The 19,994-nt window shown below is 51.1% G+C and overlaps 11 protein-coding genes across 11 annotated transcripts; 3 read left to right on the top strand and 8 right to left on the bottom strand.

The window, feature by feature from the left end:
• Positions 1 to 136: 136 nt before the first annotated feature.
• she9 (putative mitochondrion biogenesis protein (She9)) lies at positions 137 to 1,724 on the top strand (the record flags this gene model as incomplete). The annotated part of the gene is made up of 2 exons (XM_056670010.1): positions 137 to 806; positions 880 to 1,724. Coding segments are annotated over 2 exons (1,515 nt in total), but the record flags the coding sequence as incomplete, so codon positions are not given.
• Positions 1,725 to 2,345: 621 nt separating this feature from the next.
• rip1 (ubiquinol--cytochrome-c reductase catalytic subunit RIP1) lies at positions 2,346 to 3,328 on the bottom strand (the record flags this gene model as incomplete). The annotated part of the gene is made up of 4 exons (XM_056670011.1): positions 2,346 to 2,527; positions 2,591 to 2,741; positions 2,802 to 2,890; positions 3,037 to 3,328. The coding sequence occupies 4 exons, from the start codon at positions 3,326 to 3,328 to the stop codon at positions 2,346 to 2,348; spliced, it is 714 nt and encodes a 237-aa protein (XP_056517810.1).
• Positions 3,329 to 3,747: 419 nt separating this feature from the next.
• N7515_009268 (histone-fold domain-containing protein) lies at positions 3,748 to 4,487 on the bottom strand (the record flags this gene model as incomplete). Its single annotated transcript, XM_056670012.1, has 4 exons — positions 3,748 to 4,076; positions 4,142 to 4,232; positions 4,288 to 4,373; positions 4,430 to 4,487. 4 exons carry the CDS (start codon positions 4,485 to 4,487, stop codon positions 3,748 to 3,750), a joined length of 564 nt encoding a protein of 187 aa, XP_056517811.1.
• A 438-nt stretch (positions 4,488 to 4,925) lies between these two features.
• On the top strand, positions 4,926 to 7,794 carry N7515_009269 (chloride channel protein; the record flags this gene model as incomplete). The annotated part of the gene is made up of 6 exons (XM_056670013.1): positions 4,926 to 5,370; positions 5,431 to 5,498; positions 5,552 to 5,911; positions 5,963 to 6,040; positions 6,094 to 6,825; positions 6,883 to 7,794. Coding segments are annotated over 6 exons (2,595 nt in total), but the record flags the coding sequence as incomplete, so codon positions are not given.
• Positions 7,795 to 8,338: 544 nt separating this feature from the next.
• N7515_009270 (Major facilitator superfamily domain general substrate transporter) lies at positions 8,339 to 10,253 on the bottom strand (the record flags this gene model as incomplete). The annotated part of the gene is made up of 5 exons (XM_056670014.1): positions 8,339 to 9,173; positions 9,246 to 9,386; positions 9,450 to 9,800; positions 9,861 to 9,958; positions 10,020 to 10,253. 5 exons carry the CDS (start codon positions 10,251 to 10,253, stop codon positions 8,339 to 8,341), a joined length of 1,659 nt encoding a protein of 552 aa, XP_056517813.1.
• A 1,471-nt stretch (positions 10,254 to 11,724) lies between these two features.
• N7515_009271 (uncharacterized protein) lies at positions 11,725 to 12,079 on the bottom strand (the record flags this gene model as incomplete). Its single annotated transcript, XM_056670015.1, has 2 exons — positions 11,725 to 12,018; positions 12,074 to 12,079. The coding sequence occupies 2 exons, from the start codon at positions 12,077 to 12,079 to the stop codon at positions 11,725 to 11,727; spliced, it is 300 nt and encodes a 99-aa protein (XP_056517814.1).
• Positions 12,080 to 12,384: 305 nt separating this feature from the next.
• Positions 12,385 to 13,386, bottom strand: N7515_009272 (uncharacterized protein; the record flags this gene model as incomplete). The annotated part of the gene is made up of 1 exon (XM_056670016.1): positions 12,385 to 13,386. One exon carries the CDS (start codon positions 13,384 to 13,386, stop codon positions 12,385 to 12,387), a length of 1,002 nt encoding a protein of 333 aa, XP_056517815.1.
• Positions 13,387 to 14,409: 1,023 nt separating this feature from the next.
• Positions 14,410 to 15,310, bottom strand: N7515_009273 (uncharacterized protein; the record flags this gene model as incomplete). Its single annotated transcript, XM_056670017.1, has 2 exons — positions 14,410 to 14,728; positions 14,787 to 15,310. 2 exons carry the CDS (start codon positions 15,308 to 15,310, stop codon positions 14,410 to 14,412), a joined length of 843 nt encoding a protein of 280 aa, XP_056517816.1.
• Positions 15,311 to 15,477: 167 nt separating this feature from the next.
• N7515_009274 (putative salicylate hydroxylase) lies at positions 15,478 to 17,004 on the top strand (the record flags this gene model as incomplete). Its single annotated transcript, XM_056670018.1, has 5 exons — positions 15,478 to 15,776; positions 15,833 to 15,999; positions 16,054 to 16,369; positions 16,422 to 16,503; positions 16,555 to 17,004. The coding sequence occupies 5 exons, from the start codon at positions 15,478 to 15,480 to the stop codon at positions 17,002 to 17,004; spliced, it is 1,314 nt and encodes a 437-aa protein (XP_056517817.1).
• A 598-nt stretch (positions 17,005 to 17,602) lies between these two features.
• Positions 17,603 to 18,409, bottom strand: N7515_009275 (uncharacterized protein; the record flags this gene model as incomplete). Its single annotated transcript, XM_056670019.1, has 3 exons — positions 17,603 to 17,734; positions 17,811 to 18,061; positions 18,310 to 18,409. 3 exons carry the CDS (start codon positions 18,407 to 18,409, stop codon positions 17,603 to 17,605), a joined length of 483 nt encoding a protein of 160 aa, XP_056517818.1.
• Positions 18,410 to 18,918: 509 nt separating this feature from the next.
• On the bottom strand, positions 18,919 to 19,428 carry N7515_009276 (uncharacterized protein; the record flags this gene model as incomplete). Its single annotated transcript, XM_056670020.1, has 2 exons — positions 18,919 to 19,048; positions 19,160 to 19,428. 2 exons carry the CDS (start codon positions 19,426 to 19,428, stop codon positions 18,919 to 18,921), a joined length of 399 nt encoding a protein of 132 aa, XP_056517819.1.
• Between the last annotated feature and the right edge of the window lie 566 nt (positions 19,429 to 19,994).

Below are 19,994 nucleotides of genomic sequence, written 5' to 3' on the forward strand. Positions count from 1 at the left end.
TCATTCACTGTATTCGATCCAATCGACAAGAGCCAAGAGCAATCAAGATAGCCTCTGAATTATCCCACAGTTCGAAGGAAACCGCACATGTACATCTCCAGCTAGACCAATCTGATAAGGCTATCCGAGGCCAAGTCCCGACCCGGAACGACCCTCATTCTCTTTGCACTTGCACAACACAACCCGCCACGAGCCAGTGGCCCTAATTCTGGCCATGCAGCCTCTGCCACAACTAATAAGGCAATCATTTCGATCCAGCCTCCAACTCCCAACCTCCATACTAACGCAATTCCGCCCACCCACAGCATTCTCCCTCAGACCGACTCCGCGGAGCTTCTCCGTCTGCTTACAATGCCGATTCCGCCAACACCAGCCCAAATACGACGCCTTCGATGACAGGCAGCGGTTCGCCGCTAATACCGAGAGGTTAATCAGGGAAAAAGAGAAAGAACTCGCCGAACAGGAGCGCGCAGCGCGCGACCCGGCCCCGATCCCGGGTGTTGAGGCGGGCAGTTCTCTCGATTCGGTACCTCCTCCCCCAGAGCCCGAGCAGAGTCCACAACCACCGCAAAATGAAAATGAAGAGAAGCAGACTGCTCCCAGGGAGGAGAATGAAGCCAATGCTGCTGGCACGAGGAGCGGTGGTCTACCATCGTATTTGGAAAGCCGTCGGTCAAAATGGTCAAAGCAGTTCAGCACACTCATGGACAATGTGCAGTCCAACGTGTTCGTAGCCGGACAACGACTAAATGACCTGACGGGTTACTCCAGTATCGAAGCTCTGAAAAACGACATCCATCTCCACGGTAAGCACAAGCACAGCCTAATCAACCCTAGCACTGAGTCGAGTTCAATAGCTAATCCAAAGCTCACTAACAGAGGATCGACTCCGCACCGCCCGAGCACAAGTCAAGAAAGCGAAAGAAGAGTACGCAGCCGCAATCAATCGCCGCTCAACCTCCCAACGCGAAGTCAACGAGCTCCTCCAACGCAAACACGCCTGGTCCTCAACTGACCTGGAGCGCTTCACCTCCCTCTACCGCAACGACCACACAAACGAAGTCGCAGAGACAGAGACCGCACAGGCACTATCAGCTTCCGAACGCGAAGCCGAAGAGGCTGCCGCACAACTGAGCAAGAGCATTCTCTCGCGGTACCACGAGGAGCAGGTCTGGTCCGACAAGATCCGTCGCATGTCGACATGGGGAACATGGGGTCTGATGGGCGTGAACGTGCTACTTTTCCTCGTTTTCCAGATCCTTGTTGAACCGTGGCGAAGGAAGAGACTCGTTAAGGGCTTTGAGGATAAGGTCGTTGAAGCATTGGAGAAAGAGAAGGAATTGAGCAGGGCTATGATTGCTGAGAGCGCGGTTGCGCTCTCGGCTCTGCCGAATAACACTGTCCTCCCTGGAGACGTTGATTCCAAGGAGACGTTGGAGGACACTGCATCATTATTGACGGAGCCGAAGCTTGCCGCGGTGGAGATTGATGTTCCTGCTACTGGGGCGGCTGATGCCAGTGCGTCCCAGTCTTTGCAGACTCGTCTATCAATTATTTCTTCTCCGGTTACGTCGGTGGACTACTGGAAGCAGGTGGCCCATGAGGTCTTCAGCGAGCGGGCCGTTGCTGTCTCCCAGCGTGACGTTACTACAGTGGCGCTTCAGAGTGCTGCGGCTGGTGCAGTTGTGTCGGGTCTACTCTTTGCCCTGATCGGATCGCGGTAGAATTCCTGAGCATATCATATTGTCCTAACGGAAGATCTCAGCATGCGTGATCTCAGTCATTGATTATCACCTACCATTTTAGCTAGGGTGGGTGTATTTGCACATACATTTGAAAATAGACTTGCATTTGGATATACTCGAGTTTAGTGTATGGTTAAGCATGGAGAGCCGAGATGTCAAAACAGCGAAGCCTTGATATTGATTCCAGTTACTGTTACTCGAAACCAAATGATCTAGAACAAAGGGAATAACATGACTAGGCGATACACTAAATAACAAAGTATGTACTCAAGGAGACCATAGGACATCCTCTGCACTGCCAGGAACCTGGCTTGAGCCTCTCCAACTCCACGGCTCGTGTGCTCGCCATGGAGAAAGACCAAGACTCAGGAAGATAAGGACAAACAAAGGGAAGAAAGAGGCTCATTTTTTTGTCCATATTAAAACACAGGTCTCTTAATCTTGACAAGACACACGGCCGCTCTGTCTAAAAAAAAGGGAAGAAAACAACACACAAGCACATACACAGATAGATAGGAGACACCCTTCTATCTTTTATCTCATCCATCTAATGAGACACACCACCGGCGATGATAAAAACGGAGTGTATTCGGAATTCGCTTAACCGATAACCAGGGTCTCCTCCTCCGGGAAGCTGTAGGCGGGAACCTCGAGGTTGAGAGGGGCAGGACCCTTGCGAATACGGCCGGAGATATCGTAGTGGGAACCGTGGCAGGGGCAGAACCAGCCGCCGTAATCACCGGCCTCACCGATGGGGACACAACCCAAGTGAGTGCAGACACCTATAGGGAAGAGGATGGTTAGAAAGGATGTTCTGTGCGCGAATGGCGTCTTTCTTCACTAACCGAGCATGACGAGCCACTCTGGACGCTGAACGCGGTCCTCATCGGGCTGGGGGTCACGGAGACCCTCCCACTTGGACTCACGGGCCTCATCGATCTCGGCCTGGGTACGGTGGCGGATGAAGACGGGCTTTCCACGCCATTTGATGATGACCTGTTAAGTAAGGTCGTTAGATATGGATGGATCGGATGAATGGCGGATGGAAAAACGTACGTTCTTGCCCTCAGGAATGGCACCGAGAGCGATCTCAACCTTGGCCTGGGCCAGGACATCGGCGGAGGCGGACATGTTCACCAGGAAATCTGGAGAGAAAGAATAGCGTCAGTCATGAGTTGTTCTAAAGTCGCCGAATTTCCCCGAATATTCCAATATTCCTTGTGCAATCGTCTCGAATTCATGCCAATAATGATTCCCATCTCTTTCGTGTTCGAAAATTGAAGAAACCTACCCTGGACAGTAGCCTTGGCACCGACAGCGGAAGCCAGACCGAGGGAGCCGGCCATGAAGTAGGAGAAGACCTGGTTGGAGCGGGCCGACTTGTTGGACTTGTACTTGCTGAAGTCGGGGATCTTCAGAGTCGAGCCACGCTCGTTAGCGCTGGTGAAAGGGGATTCGAATGACGACTTCGCATCGGCAACTCCCCTCCGCTGCTGGCAGGAGGCGACGGCGGCGCGGGAAGTGGGCAGCTGCTGCCGGGCGACGGTGCGCAGCAGAGTGCTGGAAGCGGAGGAGAGCGACATTGTGAGGGCAATTGACCACGGGGGGAAATTGAGCCGCGAATGTGGAGAGAGCGAGGTGAGGCAGAGGGTGGATGAAGTCGGAAGTTGAAGTTGGAGCCAGAGCTTTCGCTAGCGATCGGAATCACGGGGCCTGTCATTGGCTGGTCGGTTCCCGTTCACTCCCTAACAGAACTTCTTCTACAACTGAATAACTATTTGCTTGATATACTATTACTGTTTATCGAGTTGTTACTGGATTTATTACTGCTAATGACTGTCAAATTCGACTCGTTAATTCAATCTTTTATGCTATCTGCGTTTTCTGTCGGTAATAACTAAGCCGACCCAATGCGACCATACAAAGCCAAAACCAGCGTAAACCCATCACCTTAGAACTCCTATGCAAATGACTAGGGTAAAGAAAGAACAATATAACGCAATCAATCTCGCATTTCAACATCATGGTCAGGGTTCCCCATGGGTTCGACTGTTCGGTCTGCAATCAGTGCGCTCACAGGCACCATCGGCCGAGAAACCGACGGCGATGTAGTCTTTGACTCGTCTCTGTGTGGGGTGGCATCTCCCTTGGGCATGCCATTTGCTGCTGCCGAGGGAGCACCGCTACCATTGAGTGTACGCTGTCCCTTCTCCAGGACGCTTTGGTTGGCCGCATCTTTTGCCTTCTTCTCTTTGAATTGTTTGTAGGTGGTAGTCTTAGGGATAACATCGGCGAGGAATTCAAGGTTGTCTGTGTGTGATACCGCCGCAGCTAGTGCGTGTTAGCACATGTCATTCGACCTCTGGCTGACCGTGGACAGGGCGGGCGCAACAAACCGAGATCTTTGTATTGAACAGTCTTGCGTGGCTTCCGCTCAGATATGGCCACATTGTGTCCTTGCTCAGCAAGATATTGGATGAACATTTCCTAGATCCAGAGTTAGTCGGTGTTCCGAAGTGATTGGGTCAAGGGTAGGGCGCACGGTAGCCATTGCGATGACAAAGGTTGCATTGTTCGAGCATTGTGCGATATCCTCGTCCAACTGAATAATCTTCTTGATTCGAGCAACTGTATAATTGCTTAGTATATGGCATTTTCGAGTAGGAACGATGTATAGGACGTACTGGGAAGTGCGCTCTGTCCGGTGATCTCATCCGGCTCTGCCACAGCCTTTGGAGCCATATTGTCGAGCCTTGTGAAGTATATTGAATGAAGAACAAAAGTGTGCGGATTGCAGCATGTATTGAATGCTATATCTCGTTTGAAGCACGTAGGCGCGAACGTGGAGTCGAGAAAGAGTAAAACGCGTTGGCCGCGGCGTTATCTCAGGAGGCTTCGTTATCGATACTTGGCGACTTCGCTTTGTCACATCATCGACTCCGAAGAGCTCTCTTCACCCCTACTACTTACTATTATTTCGATAATAACCTTGGGACCTAAAAGAAGAACCCTGGGGCAGAGTATCTAATCTCCAGCTACGAGACCTCTCTTCTCGCGGCGACGTGTGGCTTCTACCGCGGACACCGACATATTATCGAGTCCGGCTCAAGTCGACTATGCTGACCCTACCCTCTCGATCGATGTTATGACCTCTTCATACCTCTCCCCGACCGATTCCAGGTCTCACTCCGTTTCAAGAGAGCGCCGCAATGTGCGAAGGCCATCGGGTCGTGCTATCTCCCCCATCGACGAACAAGCCCGATCCGACAACCAAGAACCCCCGCCATTCCAGAAGAGATCAATGAGATCAAGCGATATGAAGACTTCACCACGATAGACTGGATTCAAGATGCAGTATATGAACAATCGCGGCGGCGCGCAAAACGGCGCAGTGGTACGAGGTTCTGGGATCAGGAAGGCATCCTTGGCTGGAGACGTAAAGTGTACGAGTCTTATGATGCAGGTCAGGCATGGCTTGTTGTTACGCTTGTGGGCTTGGCAATTGGATTGAATTCGGCTGTGCTCAACATCATTACGGAATGGCTTTCTGATATCAAGCTGGGCCATTGCACCACTGCATTTTACCTCAACGAGTCGTTCTGCTGTTGGGGTGCCGAGAATGGTCGTATGTTCAACAAGCTGTGCAACGGGGACATCGCGATCATAAGCTGACTTCATTTGATAGAATGTCCCGAGTGGAAACGCTGGACTTCCTTCGGGCTATTCAACTATATTTTCTACTTCTTCGGCGCGGTAAGTCTTGCTGTTATTGTGACCAGGAGCCAATTTACTAATCCCGAGAATAGCTGCTACTTTCATCTATTGCCGCAGTGTTAGTGAAGTCATTTGCGCCGTATGCGGCAGGCTCTGGCATCTCAGAGATCAAATGCATCATTGCTGGCTTCGTGATGAAAGGCTTCCTCGGTGCCTGGACTCTTCTAATCAAATCCATTGCGCTCCCATTAGCTATTGCATCGGGTTTATCTGTTGGGAAAGAGGGACCTAGCGTGCATTTTGCTGTGTGCACCGGCAACGTGATATCGCGGTTCTTTGGTAAATACAAACAGAATGCGTCGAAGACCCGAGAGATCTTGACTGCCTCGGCAGCAGCTGGTGTAGCTGTCGCTTTCGGAAGTCCGATTGGAGGCGTGCTGTTCTCCCTGGAGGTCAGTCTGATTGTGCTCTAGCTCCTGGTATGAATGCTGACTTCTCAATAGGAAATGGCAAATTACTTCCCGCTCAAGACTCTCTGGCGAAGCTATTTCTGTGCCTTGGTGGCAACTAGTGTGCTAGCTGTAAGTTTTTCACATATTAGATCAATCCCGGACTACCGCTGATCCATTCCTAGGCTGTTAATCCTTTCAGAACCGGCCAGTTGGTCATGTTTCAAGTCGAGTATGACCGCACATGGCACTTTTTCGAATTTATCTTCTTTATTGGCCTCGGCATCTTCGGTGGGCTTTACGGTGCCTTCGTGATGAAATGGAACCTCCGAATGGCTGCATTCCGGAAGAAATACTTATCGCAGTGGCCTATAACCGAGTCCGTTGTTCTCGCTGGGCTCACTGCTATACTCTGCTACCCTAATATGTTCCTGAGAATCAATATGACCGCGATGATGGAAATTCTGTTCCGTGAATGCGAAAACGGCCATGATTACGATGGACTATGCGAGTATGAACATCACCCTCCACTTTTGCATGAAAGCCTCCTGACACATGATAGGGCCAAGAATCGGTGGTCAATGATCTTCTCACTAGCTATCGCGACGGTTCTTCGCACTGGCCTGGTGATAATTTCCTACGGCTGCAAGGTGCCGGCCGGCATCTTCGTACCTTCGATGGCCGTCGGGGCTTCGTTTGGCCGAATGGTCGGAATCATGGTGCAGGCATTACACGAATCATTCCCTCAATCTGCCTTCTTCGCCTCGTGTGACCCAGATGTGCCTTGCATTACACCGGGAACATATGCGTTTCTGGGAGCCGGCGCAGCGCTCAGTGGAATCATGCATCTGACCATCTCCGTAACGGTCATCATGTTCGAGCTGACTGGCGCGCTGACATACATTCTGCCGACTATGGTAAGTGCATATCACAACGACGTTATCTCATTCGGAAACTGGCTGACACTGTTCTAGATAGTAGTTGGCATCACCAAAGCCGTTGGCGACCGATTCGGCAGCGGCGGTATCGCTGACCGAATGATCTGGTTCAACGGTTTCCCATTCCTAGACAATAAGGAAGACCACGTTTTCAACGTGCCCGTATCCCACGCAATGACCACCGGTCCTCTCTCACTACCAGCATCAGACTTCCCCGTCCGCGAAGCAGAGCATCTCCTCAAAGACAACAGATTCCAAGGCTTCCCAGTCGTGGAAGACCGCACTTCCAAAGTCCTAGTGGGATACATCGGACGAACCGAGCTTCGGTACGCCATCGATCGTGCCCGCAACGAAGGACTAGTCGCTCCAAACGCCCGCTGTGCCTTCACCAAAGAGGCAGCCGAGGCAGCCATCGCACGCCGAGCATCCGTCTCACAACACACCCATTCACTAGATACATTCGATGCAATCCAGCGGAGCACCGGAGCCGCCTTTGTCGATTTCTCCCGATATGTCGACCACACACCGCTGACCGTGCACCCGCGCCACCCTCTCGAAACAGTCATGGAGATTTTCAAAAAGATGGGTCCGCGTGTTATTCTCGTCGAGCATCGCGGGAGACTCACCGGATTGGTGACCGTCAAGGATTGTCTGAAATACCAGTTCAAGGTCGAAGCCGAGGAACATACTCTGGCTGCAACTAGTTCGTCGGAGTTCACTGGGCTTGGTGGGCATCTGAATAATCCGGCCCCGGAGACTCTGGAAGATCGCTTGTGGAGGCTTATTCAGACGGTGGCTGGGTTTGTATCTGGTAAGATATCTCGTCGCCCGGTCAGGCTGCGAGATCGGAATGGGTCTAGGCAGTCTGAGAGATCGGATATCTTGGATGGGACGGATGATGATGCTGTGGTTGAATTGGAGGATAGAGAGGATCGGCCTATGATCTAATGAAATGTAATGGGGAAGTGATGTTTATACCTTGATAGAACATTTTGCTGCAATACCAGGCATTTACTAACTACTCTGCTTGCTTGCTTCTTTAGATTAGTTAGTGTGTTTCCTGGCCATTTTGAGTATTTGGTAATGCCCTTTGGCTTAGTTAACCAATGCTCCGGCTAGTCCATATTAGGATATAGTTCCGTCGGCTTTGCATTGTCTAGGTACCTGGGGTCCATCATTGTAAATTACAGTATTCTTATGAGTTTGTCAAGAATGCCATTAGTTCTACATTACTGTATGGCTCCATGCTACAGTACCTAGTCTAGTATAAACTAAAGACTACAGACTGTTCTGGGAAGCAACAACGACCCCAGAATCTGTGGATAAACATCCCCGAGCCACAGAGCTAACGATAAGAACTATTTGCCATGTCACCGAAATGTTTAAGATCAATTCAAACCTTCCCACCTTAGGTTTGAGGTGATTATTTCCAATGACTGACTTGTGATGCCACTGGTAACAGGAAATGGCGACGTTCGTGTAATACTTGCAATCACAATCTTTCGACTGCTGCAAGACGGTTAGCACCAGTGGTCTCAGCAAGGTTGGCAAGTTCCCTCTCATCTATCTGTATGCGATCCTCTTCAGCCCATCCCTCACGATCATCCTTTACCAGTCTAACAAACGCGACATCAAGTATGAGAGCCAGAACACTAATTGCAACACCAAAAAAGAGTGCGGATCTGTAACCCAAGATCTGGCTTCCCGAACTCTTGCTAATTTGACCTTCAATAGTGGAGGCAAATCCCAAACCGAGACTATTCCCATAGAGGTTTAACGTGCCAATGATAGAGCCCGCAATACCTTGCTGATGCCGACGAACAGAGTTACTAGCAATGATTTGCCCGGCGGTATATACTAAGTCAGGACAGAAAGCAAAGAGCACAACAGATGGGAAAACTTGGGCCCAATAGCTTTGATGGAGTGGAACAGTTGCCATTAGTGCATTTGATACCAGGATCGTGCAGGTCCCAATGGCTAGAATCCATTGCGCTGATACGCGAGGAACCAGCCAAGCAGCAAGGCAGGCGGCCGCCGTGGCACAAATGACGAATGGTGTCCAGCCGACGGCAAATTCAAGGGGGGTCCATTTCCAAACCTCTTGCAACCACAGGACTTGGTACCAGATCAGAGTACCTACAGCCATGTAGTTGAGAAGAACAACCAGGATAACGACGAGGAAGCATGGTGCTTTGAAAATCTCGAGCGGCATAATTGGGTAGGCAGTATATCGCTTCTCCCAAACGAGGAATGCACCGAAGAGAATGATGGATAGAAGTAGGAGAGCAATCTCATAAGGCGTTTGCCATCCGACACTGGGGGCTTGACTGCAATTATCACGACAAAGTTAGCTTGTTCCACATCATGATAGCATAGCTGTGAGATGCAACCACACTTACTTCCAGACAAAGTTAAAGAGAACCAGTGAGCTAACACCTAGAGCAGAACCCACAACATCAATTTTGCCATGCAGGTCAACTGGAGTCTCGCGGGAGCTCAGTGCCCAGATAGCGAGGAATGTGATGACACCGAGACTGGCACTAAGAAATGCGAGTAATTAGCATGGCACGTGTCCGAACTTGAGATCTAGAGGCCCGACTAACATAAACACAAAAAACCATTTCCATTCTGTCGTCTCCATGAATGCACCGAGAAATAATGCCCCAAAATAACCACCTATGGGCGCAGATGCAGCAAAGAAACCCAAACTGAGGTTCCGTACACGACCGGGAGGGTTAGTGCTTGAGATCATGGCTACTGCGTTTGGCATGATGAAGGCGCCCCCTAAGCCTGAAAGAGCTCGCGTTATGACGAAAGCAAAGAAGGCGTGGTTGCAAAACGCACTGGCTAGCGTGGTCATGCTGAGCCATGCCCCGCCAGCAAGCAGAAGCTCTCGGTGTCCATAGACATCTCCCAGTCGACCACTGATGAGAACCAATGTACCTTGAGTTAGTCTCCATGGCGTTAGTACTATTTTCCCTTGCCATCCGAATAGCGCGTTGATGACACCTTACGGATAACTTGCTGCAATCCAAGAGGCGTATGTCTTCTTGACTCCCATGGACTGACTCAGCCGACTACCACCAGCAATCCCGGCAAAGTTAACAGTCATCTGGCGAGATCGAATTCAGCCTTCGAATTTCTAGGGAACGAGAACCTCGTGGTCTACATACCTGGACAAGATTTGCTGAAACTAGCAACGTAGTAATTGCAATTCTGCGGGACCTTGTGATCTTTGATGATGGAAGTTGTTCGAAAACGGGCTGACCAGCCGGGGGAATAGGCGACACCTGGGGGGAGCCATCTCTTGATGGTGGAGCTGGCCCCTCAGCAAGCGTTCTTGTAAACGACTGCTCGGGTGAAGGTAGAGCAACGGGGCGTGAGAAGTCAAAATTCATTGTAGCCATGATGCGGGATAGGTGGTCTCTTCAAAAGAAAAAGGAAGAGGTGCAGGCCCATAAAGAGCTGGGCGATCGCGAGGAAGTTTTTGAGTACCTAGGGTGGTATCTGGAAGAGAATTCAATTCGATTGATGCGCAGGTGACTCATCGTCGTATCGACTCGTGATAATCATAATTTGCGACTCCAGCCGCGAACCGTGCGAAAGTGTTGCTGTGTTGGCTCGGCACGAAGTCCGGGCTCATCTAACGTAACGGACCTGGAAGAGACCATCAAGGGTAGCTTTCTGACCATGATCCCTCGGAGAAGCAATAAATCCAAGAAATATCTAATAGCTCTTTTCTTGACCAATAAATGATGTGTTCAAAGGGAGGCCTTTACTCGCTATCTGGACTAACTGTCTCAGGGAGGCACCGGTCCGCAGGATCTGAACCGCAGGATCTGAACCTCCGGCACGGCCCTTGCCGAGGAGGAAAATGATCGCTGTGCGCTCAACCTTTTTGATCTAGCTATCCAGCCTCAGAGATATCGAGACGGAGATTAACGTCGAGACCAGACCATTGCTGCCAGAACGAGCTGGACCCTTTAGCAGAGTGGAGGGGTCACCCACCCTCGCACCATTCCCACCACAACGGACCAGTCTCAATCGGACAATACGATACAGCTCACTCACGTCGAAGACGAGGACAGTGACTCTGACGATGATGACAAACGACCTCCTCATCAAGGGCATCGTCTGCCAGGCACCTCGCTGACAAAACTCGGAAAGGTCAGGACGCTTGAACATACAGTGCTCTGTTTTTGGCTACGTACTCCACAATTGAGATGAGTTCTCCAGTGGAATATTGAAGAAGGCGGGATTTGGAGAAGCTGCATAGTACGAGGCATGCATGTGGATAGGAGTGTATTCTTTGTAACTATCACTATCTGACTGTTTTGTCTCCTTAATTGGAGATAAGGATGCCGACATAACCTAGAATCCAAAGTGACCCTGAGAGTAATACTGTAGGGGGAGAGCCTATCTCCACTCAACTATATGTATTGGAACCTTGGAACTGCTCGTATGCTACTGAGAACCAGGGAAGCTCGCATCCAATTGAGTAGGTTGATGCCCGGCCATGATGGTCGTCATCCTATTGGTATTCTTCATATGTGTGTGCATAGTCCGTGCGAATGGAACATATTCAAATCACCGTTGTCCGGTGATATGGGGGCCGAGTGGTCGATACTTTCAATCAATATCACTTGGATTCCAGGTTATATCTCGAGCTTCTTTACTCTAGGACAGCAGAAGCTTAGTACTTTTTGATTTCTGTACATGAACTATGAAGCACAGATACAACCGCATCCTCGGCTCAGTCTCACCACACGTCCCTGCTGCCTTCCGCACGTTCACAGACAGAGACGTTCGATCGATCGAGTTAGGCGACGGTACCCACCAGCCACCTACGATTGATTCTCGTGTCAGCTCACGGAAGCATCAGACATCCAAGGAAAGATACTTACTCCCGTCACCATCCAATTGAGCCTCCCCACGCTCTGTTGCCTTCCGCATGTTCACAGACAGAGACGTTCGATCAGTCCGACCCGCAGCAGCGACACCCACCAGCAACCTGTAATTCATTCCAGTCAGCTCACAGAAGCACCAGAAGTAGGAAATATGCTTACGCCTATCACTATCCAATTGAGCCTCCCCACGCTCTGCTGCCTTCCGCATGTTCACAGACAGAGACGTTCGATCAGTCCGACCCGCAGCAGCGACACCCACAACCACCTACAATTCATTTCAGTCAGCTCAGGGAACCATCAGAGTCCAAGGACAGACTTACCCCCATCGCCACACAATCAAGCCACCACGCGTTCTGCTGCCTTCCGCACGATCACAGACAGAAACGCTCGCCTTCGATCCTAAATAGAAGTTAAAGGGCAAAAGCCTCGAAACAGAACAAAACAAAACGCCAGACGCCAGAAAGCACGAACAACAGGATTTTTTGGGTTTTTGAATTTTCCGAAAAAGCAAACGGCAAAAGCCTCGAGACAAGAAGGAAAAGAAAGAAAAGAAAAACAGGAACAAAAGACGATGAAATCATACCCTGCCTTTGTGAACGAGAAAGTGGACCCTGTGGATTGGCTATCAGGATCAGGTACACGCCGCAGCAATCAGGAGGAACGCATATACGGCTGGCAAAGCTGGCGCAAGTCTTGGGAAGATAAACGCCAGCACAAACAAGACCCAGCTGAGGTGGCTGATCCAGGCGCGGACCATGGGCCCGACCTGGACGCGGGCTTGGACGACCACACGTGAATGCCCAGCCTCAGGAGGAGAGTTGGATGTGAATGGCGCAGCCAAGGACTTGGGTACAGGCGTCAGGGGCAATGTACCGAGTGATCCATCTAGATCGGGCAGGGCTTCCACCAGCGCAGTCATGTCGAATGCGACACCAGTAGCCTCCAGATCAGGGAGTGCATGCTGCAGCGCTGACATATCGAGGGTGTGGCTCTCAGGAAGCGCACTTGACAATTTCGACATGTCAAAAGCCGGAGCATGTGAACCGTCAATGGCAGGTTCAATGGTTAGTCCCTGAAGGATCTCTGGCAGTGGTCCGCACTCAGCTGTCACTGGTGGTTGCCCACGGAAGGAAGTCGTCGCACCAATGCAACAATCGGCTGCAGGCGTAGCCTTGGAACCATCCGAGGAAGGTTCGAACCGGGGAGACTTGGGTTCAGCGGCATACGCAGCACCGAAACGACCGGGACATCGCACGTGCGGCCGAGCAGAGCGTGCTTTGGGTCCCCGGCGTTTCGGTGATTTCAACTTCTGGCTGGGGAGCCGGTTGTTCTTGGCTGACCGATGTGACGAGTAGTTGATGAGGTCCTTCCGCCACTTGTCTTCAGCCACCTTCCCGAGGAGCGGGGTGCTCTCACGCCAGCAACGCGGGGGGAGGTTACGGGCTGGAATCACTCTCACCTGAACGAGGTCCACATCATCCGCGAAGTGGACAGACTTCCGGACGAAGGGTTCGTCAGATGGGAGCTCCTCCAGGTCCTCATCCACATTGGCAAGGCAGGACTTCAGAGGTGGGGGAGCGTCGGAGCAGCGGGGGACGAGATGAGCGGGGGGAGGAAGATAGGTGAAGTACATGATGAAGAATGATATGAAGTATTGGCAGTGGGTTTGAAATATCAGATGCTATGAAGCAAATGAGAAAAAGCCAGTGGCAATGGAGAGAGGAGAAAGGAGAAAAGAAAGCAAAGATTCAGAGGAAATGGGGGAATAAATATTGTTTGGGACCGTCCATGGCAACGAGCAAGTCAACAGGAAGGCACAGCAAACTGAAGTTATACCAAGGCAGGTGCGGTGGTGGCCATGGAAACGCCATGGAGGAGTGATTAGGGTAAGGAAACTACGACTTTGCCAGGGCAGGAACCATCAGATATTGGAACATCTATATTAAGTAAACTTGAGACTAGGTAGTTATACAATCTAGATGTGAGGGCACCCATGTAAACGCCACGAAAAACAGTTACTAGGTTAAGGAAGCAGAGAAGTCTTCACCTGGGCAGAAACATCTACGTGGTTGAGTAATGATGGAGCTATCCAAGGTGTGAGGGTCTGGGTGGCCATGGTAACCAAGTAAGTAGTAAGGGCAAGGAATCAGGAAACTACGGCGTCGGCGTCTCCAGGGCAGAAACATCTATAGGTTGCTTGAGTAAACATCAGATATACAAAGTAGCCTGGTGTGAGGGTGGCCATGGAAACGAGGTGATTAGGGCAACAACAAAAGGCAACTACAATTTCACCAAGGCAGAAACATCCATATGATTACACTACTGTATGCATGTAGTCGAGGGGACATGAGGTCCGAAAGAGCATTGAATTCGATTACAAGGGGTGGGAGTCAGGGCTTGATGATGATGATGATGACCCAATACAACCGAACGCCCGCTACTCGATGCTCATAGGAGCCAGTAGTTATCTCAGTCTGGTACAACCATGGCGGCATGACATGGCATGGAAGGATAAACACGAACCCTCTTGCGGGGCGAAAGAGCCTAGAAGGCAAGTTGGAAGTCGTGAGTCCGCTATAAGGCGATATGCGTGGATGATTAGGTAGATGCATTGGCGCTACATACCATAGTGTACATTTTGATAGCCCATCTGACATCATGATTTGATGCCAACATGGTAATACAAAGTGATGAAAGGAAACTGTACGGTCTTCTTGCCGCTATAAAAGGTCCAGTTGGTGAGATCAAGGTCCGGCTGGTCCAATAGTTTCCAGGTTTCCTCTGTAGTGCGTGTTCGGAGACAGGAGATGAATCCGTCGATCCAGATAGTCAACGGGGCCACAGGCACAATGAATGTATAGAGAAGATGGACTGGCGAACTCCAGTACCAGACGATGGTCACGAAGAAAGTCCAGAAGAACACCAAAGGCGAGCATAAGCAAGTCCACAGGTCGCGTGCTGTGATCTCGAATATGCTGGAATAATGCAAATTAGTCGTTTAGAGAAATAAACCTTGCCGATTAAGCCGCTTACATGAACGAGTCCGCTGACTCAATTGCACTCTTCAAAATGCCCGCTGCATCTTCATCTCCGAAGTGATGGAAACAGATATTGAAGATCCGGCACTCTTTCTTAAGACTTGCCGCAACTCGAGGAATAGCCCGAGCATCGATCGGAGTCTCGATGTAAGTGACATTTTGCTGTTTTTTCGAGATCCGCTCCCACTCTTCGACGTGAGGGTAGAGGTCAGTTAGTACAAACTGAACAGGTCCTCGACCTTCGACCTCGAGCTGTTTGTTAAGCTCTGATTCAAGAACTGGAGTAGGCCCGCCGGCACCGGCACAAACGTCTAGCACCGTGTATGATGAGAGATCGTTCAGATGCTCCTTGAACACTGCGCAGGCTTGTGTGGCCAGACTTCCGCGGCTCCACCCGGGCAAGCTGAGATTCCACAGCTGGGTGAGGACGAGCTGTTCATGCTGATGAAGCCATGCTGGACACCATCTTTGATCACCAATTTCCAAAAGCTGTGATCGAGGCCAGGCGAAAAGTTGCATTGTTTGACGATATTGAAGAATCAAGAAAGAGCCGGAAGCTCGAGTCACGAGTGGATCAAAGCTGGGAAATCCTGTTCCACAACGCTAAGCCTGATTCGGATGCTCACGTTGAGATAACACTTCACTCAATAGACAATGAACTTCCTCCCATACACTTTCCAACCAAAATGAAAGTTATTATTGTCGGCGGAGGTCTAGGTGGTCTAGCTTGTGCAATTGCCTGTCGCCGCGAAAGTATCGAGGTAGAAGTCCTCGAGCGGTCGAAAGAACTACACGAACTTGGAGCGGGCATCCAAATCCCACCGAATGGCTCCAGGATAATGCGCGACTTCGGTCTACTACCCCAACTACTCGAGAAAGGGAGTCAGGTGCAAGAGGTAGATTTCCGGAGATACAAGGATGGCCATCTTCTTCGGTCGATGCCATTTGGAGACGATATCACGGAGGAATTTGGGGCGCCGTGGGTGTAGGTGATTGCCTGCTGGAATCTTGAAATCCAAGATAACGTTGACCCGAGTGCAGTATCATTCATCGCGTGGATTATCATCGTATTCTTCTTGATGAAGCAGTTCGACTGGGTGCGGTTCTTGTACTAGGGGCAGAGGTAGTGGATATCTCCACCGAAGAACCAGCTGTGCTTCTCGCAGACGGGAGACGCATATCAGCGGATGTTGTGATAGGTGCTGACGGTAGGTTTGATTAATCTCTGGGAAATTCAATGTGATTTGTCTGACGACAAAAAGGCCAAATGTCTACGGCCAGAAAGGCCGTTCTTGGAGCTCCTCATTCTCCAGTCCCGACGGGCGATATGGCTTATCGAGCAACGTTCTCACGAGAGCAGCTGGAGGCCCTGGGTGATGAAAATATCAACGAACTATGTAAGAAGGTCGCCGTCACAAGCTGGCTAGGACCAGAAAAGCATACCATATTCTATCCCATCCGTGGTGGAAACGAGTACAATCTTGTTCTCATGCGACCTGACAACTTGTCATTGGACTGTCGCAAAGAGGAAGGTAATATCGAGGAGATGCAAGAAAGCTATGCAGATTGGGATCCAACGTAAGGACGTCCGAATTGTTTGACATTGACATGTCGCTAATCACTTCTCCAGACTACAAAAGCTGGTGTCTTGTGTGCAGTCGGTATATAAGTGGAAATTAACCCATCTTACCGAGCTAAAATCATGGACTAAGGTAGCTACATCGCTATCTCCCATTACGAAACTACTAACAGGTGTTGACTAGGGCTCTGTCGCTCTTCTCGGTGATGCCTGCCACCCCACCCTGCCATATCAAGCACAAGGGGCTGCCATGGCCGTCGAAGATGGCGCAGTTGTTGGTAAACTTCTCGGTCTACTGCAGACCCGTTATTTGGATCCCAAAGGCTCCGGGACTTCCTCTATTTCAGCGCGATTTTCGGCCCAGGATCTCACAGCCGCGGTGCTGGCTCTCTATGAGAGATGTCGGAAAGCACGTACAACCCGGAACGTCCAGGGTGCGGTCATGAACCGAAGGGCTTTCCATATCCCAGATGGGTTTATACAAACATTCCGAGATTTCCTCTTGGGATATGCAGGTGTCACCCGCAAGAGTGATTGGACATGGTTGTCTTCTTTTCGACAGAGGCAAACCCTGGGTATAGATGTAGTGGAAGATTGTACGAAGGCTTTTGAAGAGTGGAGAGCATCGCTTTGATCGTACGGGGTGTAGTGATACTGGTCTTGATTGAGTGATTCGAGATTGGCGAAGTCACATGGTAAGCCACTAGATGCTAGACTCGATTATGGGATCCCTGCTAGTGCGCCCCAAATCATATTTCGGGCGCACTGGCAAGGATATCCCCTGCTCTGGCGCCTTTACACCTCAGCTCATCCATGGGAAGTATGCGGAAGTATGCGTTGGTTGTATATCAAGAATTTGCCCTGCATAGCGAGGGAATCCGTTCTCGAAGAGCTAGCAGCGATGTCTCATAGTTGGAACACCATACATGGAACACGCCAGCGTTTGGTAAGTGCCTTGGGCCTCTGGGCAGTTCGCCGCAAACCCGGGCTTTAGGCTCAGGTACTACGTACATACCGTCTACGTAGTAAGGAAACTAATGGGACTGCTATTCGTGGGCGTGCTAACGAGGTTGAACATATTCATTTCAAAAGATATAAGCAATGTAAAGAATTGACGCATAGCGTCATACAGCTTCTTCGATCGTGTGGAGGGAGCAACGCTCGAGACATCCAGGGAGGATGGGGCCCAAGTCAGCACATTGTCGGTACTGCCTCTTTGCAGGAGCCTAAGGCTAGGGGCTCGGATAGGGAGCGGCTTCACGCCAGCTCAACCTGGAGGGAGGTGATGCCGTGGGAGCCATGGGAGGCAGGAGCAACAGCGGAAATGGAACGGACTCTTCATCCATGCGGGGGGCGATATGTAGCTGGGCTTTGCCCTCGCAGCGACTTTGGACGTAGAGCTTCCGTCTCCGCAGATGTCCATGTCCAGAGAGTACTCACGGACACATGGACACTGGTGCCCACCGACACACCCACATACGCCTCAATGCCCTCCACGGGCATGAAGTCCTCCATCGGATGAACAGTTGCTGCGTTGGCGGCCGCAGCAGGGGAGAGATAGAGCCCCAGATGATGGTTGAGGTGCCACCACCGGTTGCTGACCACCATATTATAATGGAGGGCCATGGCAGCAATCAGGTGGTGGGAGTGGAGGATTTCGAGGGGGTTGGAGGAATAATCGGTGAGCTGGACTGAGAGATGGTTAGCATGCGCAGTTGCTTCGATGCCGACAGTAGATACTTACCAAATTATGGCCACCCTGCCTCGTGGAGACCAAACCAGAGAGATTCTTTGGAGGAGCCTAAAGCTCGGGGCTCGGATAGGGAGCGGATTCCCGTCAGCTCAACCTGGAGGAGGTGATGCCGTGGGAGCCATGGGGGGCAGGAGCAGCAGAGGGGGTATGACTCCTCGCAGACATCCATGTCCGGAGATTACTCACGGTCAGTCACGGACACATGGACACTGGTGCCGACCAAAACACCCACATAGGAGGAGCGGGAGCGGGAGGGGTGGGGTGGAGCCATGGCCACCCGGACCATCTCGGCACCAAGTTGGGCACCAAGTTGCACACGCCAGCAGTTGGAGAGCGTATGCCCTCCGCAACGGCAGTGGGTACACCAATTCTAGCAATGATCAGCATGCATTTCACCATTCTTATTCCTCATTCTGAAGCGATTGAATATCTGGGGTCCTCCGAGCCCAAGGCTTCCATCACCTGGGCTGAAACGATTTCCACGTGATGGAGGTAATGGATAGTTGTTGTGTAAGATGGGCATGAGGTATGACACGTAGGGGTCAGACTTACACGGGGGCGAATGGCGATGGCTATCTGCCATGATGAGAAAACTGCAATGGGTTGTGAGGAGAAAGAATCTACATGCGCGAAGTTTTCCATTTGTTTGGGGGAGCTCCTTCCAATTCAAGTGTGGTCAAGTGACCACCCTCGTCGATGACTTCAATACCCTCCATGGGCATGAAGTCCTTCATCGGAGGAACAGTTGCTGCGTTGGCGACCGCCGCAGGGGAGAGATAGATCCCCAGATGATGGTTAGGTGCCACCACCGGTTGCTGTCTTGCTGGCCCCCATATTATAATGGAGGGCCATTGCTGCAACCAGGTGGCGGGAGTCGATGAGCTCGAGGAGGCGGGACCGTGCGAGGAGTAATCGGTAAGCTAGACTGAGAGATGGTTAGCATGCGCTGTTTCTTCGATGTCGACAGTTGATACTTACCAGGGTATGGCCACCCTGCCCAGTGGAGACCAAGCCAGAGGAACTCCCACATTAGCACCACCCGGAGGATCCAGGCATTTGCGGTGCCTGGGACCACGAGTCCATGACCACGACCAGGTTGCTGTGGAGCCCTGAGAGCTCCCAGGACAGGACGAACATGTCCGGTGTCGCGGGCCCCCAGGGCAGCTCGTCAAACAGGCGGAGCTGGTCCCACTCCAGGAGCGTACCAGCCCGGTACTCGCCAGCGAGTACCAGGAGGTCGTCCTTCTTGAAGGAGGGGAAGAAATCGACAGGAGGACGAAGGGAAGTAGACATAGGAGCAGCCATGATGTCCAGCACCGTTGTAGGGCCACGACAACCACCAGGTTGCCGTGGAGCTCAGGGAGCCCCCAGGACAGCACGAACATCTCCTCTTCCGCGACCACTCGAAACAACTTGTCAAAGAGGGACAGCTGGTCCCACTTGAAAAGGGTACCAGCCAGGTACTCGCCAGCGAGTACCATGCAGGTCACCCTTCGTGAAGGAAGGGAAGAAAGGAAGAGAGATGGGAGGGGGCTAGGAGGGAGAGGAAGAGGTGAGAGGAGAAGAGGAGGGAGAAGGGGGAAGTTGTTGACAATCAATTTATAGTAGTAGCTCAGACATTGCTGCCTAGGGAGCGGAGTGCACATAGCCCTCTGTGCTGTTTATGCAGTCATATGACCTATGCCTCAGGGTTTGAAGGTACTTAGGATCCCCTCTGCCTCACACTTATCAATCTACCCCATGTCTCTCACTTTTGACTCTCACTCATATTTCCCAAAATCTTCGAGTCTATAGATCTTACTATATCTTACTATATCTATGTCCTCTCTGACTCTGACATTCCAAATCCAACTCCAACAGATCCAAATCAA

Source organism: Penicillium bovifimosum (assembly GCF_028826915.1).
Source record: "Penicillium bovifimosum strain IBT 22155 chromosome Unknown utg000007l_segment0_segment0, whole genome shotgun sequence".
In the NCBI taxonomy this organism is placed as follows: Eukaryota; Fungi; Ascomycota; class Eurotiomycetes; order Eurotiales; family Aspergillaceae; genus Penicillium; species Penicillium bovifimosum.